Source organism: Cydia fagiglandana, chromosome 3 (assembly GCF_963556715.1).
Source record: "Cydia fagiglandana chromosome 3, ilCydFagi1.1, whole genome shotgun sequence".
NCBI classification, from domain to species: Eukaryota; Metazoa; Arthropoda; class Insecta; order Lepidoptera; family Tortricidae; genus Cydia; species Cydia fagiglandana.
The window spans coordinates 6,744,881-6,756,914 of record NC_085934.1 but is presented as its reverse complement, the minus strand read 5'-3'; the positions used below and the strand labels follow the sequence as shown (position 1 = coordinate 6,756,914).

The window sequence follows — 12,034 nt, the reverse complement described above, 5'->3', positions numbered from 1 at the left end:
TATGTGACGCGGCCCTAGTTACGGTGGGGTCATCCGTGAACCTTATCGATCGGGCTTATGTTCCGGTGATAGGGAATCGTTTGGCAGTTATCACAATAAGTTCCATGTGAATTTATTAGTTAAAGATCCCAGATAGACCAATTGGAGCGTGCACAATTTTAGAAATGCGTTTGCTGAAATAGCTATTGTTTGTTGTGTGTACTGTGTTTATTTAAGCATTATTCAATGCAGATTTATAGTAACTTTGTTTCGTATTTGATATTTGTCTATGAATTTATTTAATCACAATCTATCTGAGAGATGGCCATAACGTACACATAAGAAAACGTTTTATAGTAGCACAAGTAGCTATCTTCAAAGCGTTATAAGTCAAACAGTTTCGAGAACAATACCGACATAATGTCAGAACTGGATAAACGCATAAACGCATTAGATCTGCCGCCCAAATACCCTGTTTAGTCTACGGTGACTGCATGGCTGAGACTTACTAGCTGTAAGTATTAGTTTGTTTACAGAACCCTTCCGAAATGTAGAACTGCGCTGGGAAGAACGGTTTACTGGCTTAAGTCGTTTCCTCTCTGTTAATATACATAGTATCCACAGAGCTAGGGGTGCGAATCAAAAACTAACAAAACGACATGTTTGCAAGATTTCAACGGACGCTGAGGTCATGTTACAACCGCTTCTTTTATCAGTTTTGCCTTCCCACCGTGAGAATAACTCAACACAATTAGCCTTATTTCAAATTCAGGTCCTCGAAACTCGATTCTTGTACCTAGGTTTTGTGCTGTCACATGATCAGTAGGGGCACAGTGGGAACGGAGTCCGTTAAAACGAGTCCGGTTTTAGCGTAGCCGTTTCATCCGACGCAGCCTCGGGGTAGTTACCGTTATTTTAGAGGGGTTTCTCTTGAACGAATGAACGCATGCGCACCCGGCTCCCCTTCAATGTCCTCTGTACCTGCGATTTTTTGTCTCCAACAAAAATAAGAGCACGTTTTTTAATGTAAATTAGGTGCATACAAATGTGCACGCTTGGTAAGCGGAGCCATTTGTTAGTTTTGATAAACAAGGATAAGATTATCAGAGTTTCAAAATTGGGTTTTTGTAAAATCTTGATTTGAATATCGCACAATGGGACAAAGTCTCTGAATGGTGTTTAAAAAACGAATAACGATTCCGTTGAAGGGAATATTGATTGACTATTGCTTTTTGAGTTGCTATCGGACTATCTACGCTCTATTCCGTGGGTTTTTTGGGGGAAACGATTTGTTACTGTTAGCAGCATTAATGGAGGAGTAAAGTCTTGTCTGTCTTCGCCGCTCGCGCATAGTGTTCGCGCCAAAATAAATAAGCGTTAATCTGGTTAAGCGGGGCATCAACGGATCGCGGCCGCTCTATCGAAACAGACTGATGCAGTTGTTAGCTGTAAACTATTCGTGTAGTTGGGAAATAATTAATCAAATATGTATTTTTAGCTATCAGCAACTGACATAATTTATACATTTTACATATATGTAATAAAAACGTACATTTAAGACATTGGTATGAAAAAAACTATTTTAACGGAATATATCGTGTATAATGAACATAATCCGTTAAAATTGTTATATATTTTACGAGTAACTATCGCGGTAATCGAAGACAATATTACGAGTACCTATGTTATCAGCTAGTCATCAATCATAATCATTAAGTAGTTGGGGTTTGTGATTTAAAGGAGAGTTGTATTTATTGCAAACGTTTTAGAATTCGTACCATACGTATTGACATCCATTCCTACCCAACCTATGCGATAGATAGCATATAAAAACTATTAATAAGTATATAGCTAGTTATCGGCGTCAGGCGTGTCACCATTACGCAGCGCCTGTAGTTCAACCGACATTGAATTCGATTGTCGATGTACGGCCGTTGTTTGACTAGCTGCTCCATATTTACTTACCTACATGAACACTGAAAGAATAAAACTACAAGATCGTTATCATAAAACTATTTACCATATTTTTATGTTGTAAACAATTTTTACTGTATTACCATCGTCTAAACATGCTAGCGGTTGCATACGATGCCTACGCGGTGCCCTGCTGGCGATTTCAGCAGCGTCGATTATGAAAACATTGTTAAAGTTTTATTGTATGGTGTTGATGAAGGCCGGCAGGGCACTTGTCCAAACAGACGAGGTGACGGTATGAATTATATAGTGGAGCGAGCGCCGCGGTAATCGATTCACACCTGCCCAGAACTACGCCTTGTCGAAATTGTTGTCATTTTGAGCCGCCACTATAATTTTAGACTTTAAAAGCTATATTATAAGCTATATTAGTTGCCGACGAAAGTCATAAATTTTTAAAAAAAAAATTACGTTTTTGCGAATCAAACATGTAATAGGTAGCTTATTAATCGCTTTATTATTACTGAGGTACTTAATTTTACAGTGCATTGGTGTTAGCTGTAATGCTGTAAAATTTGATTTCAATAAATATCAAGTATCAAATAATTTTATTATGAATTTTATTTAGACTACATATAGTAACAACATTATGTTTTGAAATAAAAAACCGGCCAAGTGCGAGTTGAACTCGCCTTTCTAGGGTTCCGTACATAAGTCAGACTCACGCTTGATTGCACATTTCTAAAAGATTTTTCTGTCATCTATAGGTAAATAACTTAGTAAAGGTAAATAACGTAAAATTTTAGTCCCAATAGTTACGGAGATAAAAGGGGAGAACGGTAATTTTTTGGTAATTTTCTTTAATAACCTCGAACCTATGTATTTTAAAATTATAAAAAATAACATGTCCATCTTTGAGGCACTAATTTACCTACATATGTGTACCAAATTTCAACTTAATTGGTCTAGTAGTCTCTGAGAAAATAGGCTGTGATAGACGGACAGACAGACAGACGCACGAGTGATCCTATAAGGGTCCCGTTTTTTCCTTTTGAGGAACGGAACCCTAAAAAAAATAAAAAATCATAACAAAAACAGTTAATATATGTACATACATCGGAAAAAATTGCCGGCAGCCCGGCACAGCATCTCTTTATTCCTTGACCAAGCTCAAACCGGGCGCGTTATAGGCAATGGAAGTTTAACTCTGCTTAAGTAGGTAGTAAGTACTTCAAATAGGTCTAAACATGACCAATTCTTTACAAAAAAAAATTACTACATATTTACGTTTGGCATACTCACTGAAACCGTCGCTCTGCTTGGGCATCGAGGCGCGAATTTTCGAGAGGCACGCATCCAGTCATCATTGACTAATGAAGAGTTTAAGCTTAAGCCCTTTGTGCCGGGGGCTTGTCCCTGTTGGCGCTCGCGTGCCTGCCCTTCGCCGGTGCATTACTTATGCATGCGCCGCCCCCCGTCCGAGGACGTCGTGCAGGACTATCCCCGCACTATTGTTTAGGGTTCTGTAATGTTGACCTAGTACCCGTGTGTGTTACTAACAGCCATATTCGAACAATGAGATACGTCAAATACTAGATATTGAAACGATATGGAATAGATATGTCAGTGTCAAACAAGTGTCAAAAGTGACGTTTTTGTTTGAAGAAATGAAACTAATGAAAATTAGGAATGATCTCTGAGTGTGCTTTTCATTGGATTTTACCAGGAATATTTAGGCTTACTTATGTAGTTATTTCAGATTTATAGCAATAGTTTTGCGTGCCGCTACATTTAAAAAGAACCCTGGCTGGGTAGCATTCTTTATAAAATAATGCCGTTCTTTTTATTTGTTTTACGACACTGTCAACATACAATGATTTTGGCGATAGGTACTGCGGAACCCTTGGTGAACTGGGAGTAATGTATTGTTTTGGGTGTGGGATTTAGGCTGCACTGATGGGTAGCACCGCACGCGCCGCGATCGATATCCAAACGGTCGTTTCGTTCACTGCGCATTGGGGAACGACCAATCATTATTTTTATTATTTTTACTTAGCTAGTTACTTGCATTTATAGAACTTGGAAACACGCATGTGAAGTTAATCTTTAGCTTTATAAATGCTCTTTTTTACGATCCGATTTTCTTAATTGCTGATGTAGTATAGAGATGGGAATGGATTTAAATCTGGAGTTAAATCACTCCTCAGGCATTACCGTATTATGTATATATATAGGTATATTTAGGTGGTAGGTTACTTGAGTATTCCCTATTACCCAGTGATTAGGTACCCCGTATATATACATTGATTTGTTTTTACGTTATTTATGTAATTTGTTACTAAAGCAGTGATAACTATATGGAGATAATTCATTATGTTCATTCTACAATAATTTTCAGCAGTTAGATCACGTGTTTTTTTTTGCACACGGCAGACACGATTTGTATACAATTGGATGTTAGTTTACCGCTTAAGTGATGACTTTTTACAGGCTTCCGATAGTATTATATAACGTATTAATCCGCTAATGAGCGCGCGGTCGATACTGCGCAAACTTGTAATTGTATGAAGCGAAGCCATAGGTAATTGTCGCTCTGCAGCTACCGCGTGATTCTGCCAGTTATCGACATTCCGTCAATCCTAACTACTCTAATTTCTCAAATCACATTTCTATGAGTTTGCAGTACCTATGGAAGTATGGATTAAATTGAGTACAAGAGTGTGTCAGAGTTTTCATTTATTCTATTTTTAGAGTAGGTACTATTACTATTAGATACTTTATTGTTGCAAGTACCTACCTAGGGAGCGGATCATACAGATTAACTAGAATAGGGATGTTTCCTGTACCTACTAAAAAAAAATTTCAAACCGTGCACGAAATAAAGCACCAGATAATTATTAGAAAAGCATAGATAGCAGCTAGTTTAAAACACACTTTGTATTTAATAAATCAGATTGAAATATAAAAAAGTAGGTGAGTTTACCGTGACGTCACTACATTCGTTTTCATATAAATTCCATATTAGCAAATTGTTTTGACAGTTCTAAAAAAGAAGCTGATTTGACTAGTAGGAAAGTAGCCTATTATACAAATTCCATGGCTTTATTTCTGTTATTTTTTTTTGTGTATTATAGTCCCATATTTTCGTCATGAACATATGGTATATACATATACCTACATACATATAGGTATACTATTTAAAGACGCGCCAGCGTTGTCACCAGTCCGCAGTAGAGCTGCATTGCTGCTTCATTATATATCATATCTGTATGTTATTGTGCACGGCGGAAACGTGTAATTACCTACTACACCGCGTGGCAGCTTGGCTGTGATCCCAACCGTAAAATCATTTCTATTACATTAGAATCGTGAATACCATAAATTTTATCACGCATAAAACTACATATTTACATTTCCGCAACTCTAAAACAGTACCTACATTTACACATATTCTTCGCTAGCTATTCTAGCTAATGAGAAATGAAGTATGTATAAAGATGTCAATGAAAATTGCTTGAAAATGTCCTTTATATACCAACACTGGCCTATATTTACGGAATGCATCAGATCATTGCCAACAGGAAGTGAGATACCTACTTTCAATTAGTCATACTGTCATACCTGGCCACTTCAATTTCTAGAGCGCGAATTTATTCGCTAATATTAATAATTCCTACTTGAAAATTGTAATTAAATTTTCATTCAACGTGAAACATTCATTCAACGTTAAAATTTTCCTTGACGTAAAACAGGCATTTCGCGTTAATAAATTTTCTCTTGAATACCTTCCGTGTCAACTGACATATGGCATACGTCCCAAGTATCTGGTAATGCAGTTTGTTGACACAATTATATCTCTTGAATATATGTGTTTACTCTTGCATTAATTTTGTGAAAAACCATCTTCAATACGAAAATTAAATAGTTGAGCTCAGTTATTGTTGCACACACTCGGAAGTTAGCTTTTGTTTAAGGTCTTTGCTGGAATTGCTAATAATGAGATTGGGTTTTGCCAGATTTTTTAGAATCCAAGAATTTGAATTGATAGCCTTTGTTTTCTTAACGCTTATTTAGAGAAGCAGCAGAATCGCATTTATTTCAATACATATTTATTAATCATAATAACCGTAAAAGGGTCCTAGAAAAGTACCTACTAATAAAACATAGTAATAAGACAGCGACAGCGTAGAGGTTCCGCTCCCTTTGTCTTTTGTAACGCGATCCGGCAGGCGACTTCCGCGCGAAGCCCTGCTCCAGCGATAATCCTTCGTAGATTACTCGCTAGCTGACGTTACCTATCACCACACTTGCCTAAATTGCGATATTGATACACTTGGTAAGTGTACCTTGTAACGTTCTATAATATTCTGTACTTTCTTTAGTAAGTACCTACTTCATATGTGCCAATTTAAAACGTGGAGGTACGTACTGTTAGTGCCTGACTATCCTATTTCTGGGTGAAACGCCCGTAATTTCTAAGCTCTGTTTGTGAGCTATTTCTTTCAGTTTTTCAAAAACCAGTTTAACTCATCAGCCCATCACCTAAAAGATAAGAGATCTTTAAGTTGAAAACGTAGCTTTCTTCGTGTCTTAATTATTATTTATGTACAACAGCTGGCGAGCAGAGGTTGGCCGAGCGAGGCTGGCGTCCGGCGAACGACGCGGTTATTTATAAAACAGAGTTGCGTCTCGTTTTGTCTTCGGCTCGCTCTTTATTTTGTCTAAATATACGCAGTTTTGGGAACGTCGCTCGTCGCGGCCTCCGCAGCGACACCAGAGCTGGCACCTCGCCAGAGCTCCGGCTTCGATTACTGTACCTTTTGTACAGCCTACAAAGACATGCTTGTATCGAACTTCAAAGTGAGTCTTTTGACCTGGACTGGGGATATTGAAAACAATAATTTGCTTAAACACTGCGAAATCGATGTTTTAATTTAGGAGTTCGATAGAGTTCAACGCGTCGTTTTCTGAAAATAATCGAATCTCAGAAACGTGGCGCGATTAATGAGCCTGTAAACGGAGGCTGGTCGGCGATAATTATTCCAGTGTGGATTGATGGCTGCTTGCGTTAAAGACGACATCTTAGTGGATCAAAGACACGGGAAGCCTAGAGCTGCTAGTTTGAACGCTAACCAAACACAAACCAAAATAAGTGTGGCCTCAGATCATCTATAAGTTCCTTGGGATGTGTATGTCAAGTTCCAGAGGAGACAAGCCTAATCGGGACAAAATGTTTTATGATTTACGTAGCAGACATGAAAAGTGACACGGTCACTCGGAACGTGCAGTTTGGTCAAACGAAACCGGGCCACGGCTTGTCTAGTTCTATTCTCGTGCCGGTAAACTTGCGCGACATCGCAATCATGTACAATGTATTTGAAAGCAATATTGTACAACAATTTTAACGGGTTGTTTTCTACGTCTACCTCGGCTTTATTACGATTTTAGCTTAACGCATTTCCTGAAAGTCGTAAACCAATATTAATGACTGTATTGCCCTATTCGCTTCGGTTCATAGGTAACAAATTATTGTTGTTTCTGACATGTCGACGATTGATTTTAATATTTGCACGATTTTGGCAAACGTTACTATAGTTACAATATAGAGAAGTAGGACTTAGTAGGTATACTATATACGAATGCGTACTTATATGGATACATGGATAGCTGATGACTGATATTCGTATCGCCGCCCCACTCGATCCGCCTGCGTCTAAAATCGTATTTCCGTAGAATCCTTACAAGCGACTTTAAGCTCTTAGTGTCGGCTTCGCAGTTCGTCGACCCTCACGAAGAACGTAGACGTCCTGAAACAGGCGAAGAACATTAAATATAAACTGTTGTTTGCTACACCTACGGGATCCATGAGTCGCATGTTCCAAATTACACGTCATTACTCTCAGTATGTACACATTTTATGACGCAGGTATGACTAATATTGACTCCGTACTTTCGTGTACCTATTAGCTAGTCCATATTTTGTTAAACATTTTTGAATAAAACCTAATCAGTATCGATGATTGACATTCAGCTTTTAAACCGAATATGGAAACCAACATTCGATTACGACGAAATTTAACTGGGTCACGCGCCGCTAACAAAGGACTTACAACGCACTGCATGTAGGCTGAACGACAATGGTAATAAAGGGAAAAAATAATGAATCAAGATAAGCTTTATGGTGGACAGTGGTTCGACCTCGGCCGTCAAATGGCATGGCATCGATCGAATGGCTGCGGCCCATCACGAGACCATGCCACGGTATGTACGTAAGTAGGTACGTATCTACCGTCTAGCACGCGACCAGCGCTTTCCGAGGGTGTCTTTGTGGTTTTTCTGTCAATTCGATTGGTAGTATCCATTCATTCTTAATGCCACCTTCAATATTGTAAGGGTTAGTTTTACATTTAACCAAAACAATTTTACCTAATCTTCTATATATTTCATGGATTATCAAAAACCTAATTGAGTTGTTGTTTGAGCATCAGATGTTATTGAAAGATACAGCCTCACGGAAGGTTACAGCGACATTATCGCGATTGCCGAACCGCGACTCCATCCGGGCCATTCCGGATGTGATCCGCAGTAATCACCGATGAAAATTTCACCATATACAATAGCCACCATATTTACAGTCCGGTAGAGGTCACGCTCTTTTGGCCGTTAGTCATTAATCAGCGATTTACCAACGCTGTTATAATGATTGCGCATATCCGAAATGCGACATGTTATTTGCTTCCCGCAGTACTTGCCAAATCCGCGCTCGACGGTGCTTAGTATTTATTAATACCGACATGTACCTATCTATTTGGAATTAGCGCATACCTGGAATTGCGCAACGAAAGCAGAAGCATTAAGATATATCTTTGCTTTGTCTTTTTGGGTGGATCACGCTGTCAATCAATGTAAGATGCCTTCAGAGCATTCTCTTCATTGGTCGTCGGTGCCAACGATTGAAAGCCATTTATAGAAGACGTTTGTCGTCTTCTCTTCTCGCGAGCATGTCCCTGGATGCCGACGACGTCGGAGCCCGGGCGGGCGGCGAGCGACCAAAATAGATGCCGCCTCGAGCGACTTAACAATGCAATAAAAAGAAATTAACATTTTAACGTTGCCTGCGCTAAGTTCACTCTTGTGTCATTTGGAAGTGTTCCAATATCTTTGTGATATATTTTAGTTTGAAATCTCTAGTCACTTCCGTTAAGTAAGATAGTATATAAAAGTTTCAAAACAAGAATGATGAAGGACTAATGTTTGTCGGAATTTAGTGTCCCCTTTTTTCTGTCAGCCAGATTTATTTAGTGTAAATTTATCATGTTATTAATAGGTTGGATTGTTGCAGGGTTCGGTTTGGCGGCGGCGGCGGCTGGCGTGCGCGCCGGTTACCAGACAGTGCTGCCCACTCCGTACGGGTAAGTGCGGACTTGCTTCCCGCCTTCATCATCTGTATCGATGTTCAATGGTTCAACACTTTGATATTTGCCAGCACTAGCGGCGCCGCATGCCGCTCTAAACATCTCACGAGACAAAAATCAGATATCGGTGCTCCAATGGACAATTTCCGATACCGTAAGCTTAAAATAACTGACAGGTATCTATCTAATTACGATTATACAAGGGCTTTAGGTATTATTACTTAATGTAATGGTTTCCCTATGGGGGTTAACAAACGAGTTAACAAACCTATCTGCGAATTTTGTAAGCATATCTATCATTAGTTTGGTTTTAGTTCAGTTATTATTAAACTAATTTGAAACGGTATACAGTCGAGATATCGCCAGGTCAGCTGTAGGTTGTTATAGGAAATCTACTACTGAATTATATTAAAATATGGTATAATGACGACAACTGCGGAAATGAGGGTATAGGTATGTGTGCAGGTGGTATTAATTGAAGAAATAATTGTTGAGCTGACTTTTGTCTCGGTAGATGAGGCGAGCGGCGTCTCCGGACGGCTAGCGGCGCGGCGGCCGATGGACCACACCTAGACTAAAAATTATCAAACATTTCACATAGGTATCTATGGCAAGCGTGAGCGTGAGAGTGGATTTTTCGTTTTGGGTGTGACTTAGTCGATTGGGTTTTTTAATGTTTACGTTTTACAATGCTATATCGGAGCATGGGCGGCGCCGGCTGCGAGCGCCGCGGGCGCCGCTCACCGCAGTGACACCTATACGCATCGTTCTCAACACTTCTATTTATTTACTTTTTATGTTTTATGCCGTGTTCGTGTACGATTTTGTTGATTGGACTTGATTTTTGTTGGTGGTGGATTTCGTTTAATACACTTACGAAGATTGTATAGGGAGGGCGGCGTCGGCTCGCAGTGTCGGTCGAGGGCGCGTTGTGTGTGCGTAGGTGTGAACGCACTCTCGACCTGGCCCTATATTTGCGTCGCTTACCGAGCGCAGGCGAGCGTCAGCTCAGACGTGCCAGCATGACTCCGAGATCCGTAAACTTTGTGTAGGTAATCGGGGGTTACAACGTATGCTGGTTCGCTTGAGCGCAACGCCTAATTCTGCGGTCGGTGGGTAAGGGCATAATAGCCATGCGCGCGCGCCGCCCGCGCCGCTGCCGTGTTGTCCTATTGGGAAGTCCACTCCACCGAGTCAGGGTTGCATCCACGACACCTTCAGTGTGCTCGTGACTTATATCCGTTTGTTGTTCGTTGCTGCCTTATCATTATCAAACACGGCCGCCACATCACCACAACATATATTATTCATAGAAACACTATTCTTAATGGAAAAACAATCAAGTGAAAGCGTCATTTGATTAATGGCATTTTATTATTTTTCCTTGGCACTTACAAAGACAAACGTATATGTCCTTGCTTATTTACAAATGTACCTTACAATGTATATCTAGAGCAAAGTTAACTTTAACTTCTGTATGAAAGTCATTAACATGCCATCAACTGTATTTGTCATGATTACCAATACCTATAAAATGACTGATGATAACAACAGTAGCGGGTGGGTAGATATTATCTATATACCTACGATATAATTGTAGAGATCACTTAAGTGATAAATTTTAAACCAAACTATAGGAATCTAGTGTATTCTGCTAGGTTGTGACTTTATCGTTTGAAGTTATTTTGTGGTTTAGATACTTTGGGCTTGTGTGATGTTCCGCCAGTGTAAAATGCTGTGTTTTGAGTGTTTATTTGTATTAATTGTTCAATATCGCCTAACTATGAAATACCCAACTATAAGCATCTTAGCTTAGGATTAGATTAGATTAGGTACAGGTACTTATATACATATACATAGGTACCAATGGCAGCGCGTTAAACATATCAATATTATCAATTGAGTAAAAAAATTCTGCATTTTCATAGACTTGTAGGAAAAGCTGCGCAATTGTTACAAATTAGACAATCCGTTGGGAATCGAGTTCTAAGAACAACTGGCTACTATAGGTACTTGGATATTACAACATGTACTTATGTAGTAAACGGGACTTAATCGCGTATAATTAAAATAAAAGTATCGTGAAAGTTTAAATCAGTGTTTTACTTATGTAGTAGGCCATAGTCGATATAGCAATAGCGAAAACTGTAAGAAAAATCAATGAATTAAGCACTTTTTATAACAACAATTACCTCGATAGATATTTAATGAGAAAGCAACCTTTCATGCCCCCCTTTGTGTTATGCAAGTCAAACTTACAAAACACTCCGCACATACTAGAAATCTTATACTACCAAGTAGGTAGTATTCGCAAAGAGCTGTAGCAGATCACAGGTGGGCGTGTTGGGCGGGCGGAGCGTGTCGGCGGGCGGGCACCACGCATGCGCCCCGTGCGTCTTCTCTGCGACCGCATAATCCCAAAGACTCAACCTCGAACGACGATCAATCGCCTTCTCTATCGGCTATTAGCAGAAAGAAAAGGAAGTAAAATCGCGTTCCAACGACATCGACTGTTAAAAGCGTAGCTCCCTGAGAGCCCTTACAAAATGCTGACGCGGCGAGCCGCTCAGCAGAACCACTCCAATGCACACTTGACCGCTTTCGCAAGGAATCAAGGGAACTCTACGTTACTTCCACGCCTCCTAATGTATGAATAAATTTACCAATCTAACTCCTGGCAAGAGAACGATGCCGTCCCTGATGATGTACAGGTGTCTAATACATCA

General features: G+C 39.6%; 1 protein-coding gene across 2 annotated transcripts in view; it reads left to right on the top strand.

Annotated features, from left to right (window-relative positions):
- LOC134679927 (RNA-binding protein 24-B-like) overlaps positions 1 to 12,034 on the top strand; it is a 34,987-nt gene that overhangs the window by 20,360 nt on the left and 2,593 nt on the right. For both annotated transcript variants that reach the window (XM_063538874.1, XM_063538873.1), the window contains exon 3: positions 9,236 to 9,305. In XM_063538874.1, the coding sequence (XP_063394944.1) occupies positions 9,236 to 9,305 (70 nt within the window). The remainder of the gene's footprint in view (positions 1 to 9,235; positions 9,306 to 12,034) is intronic.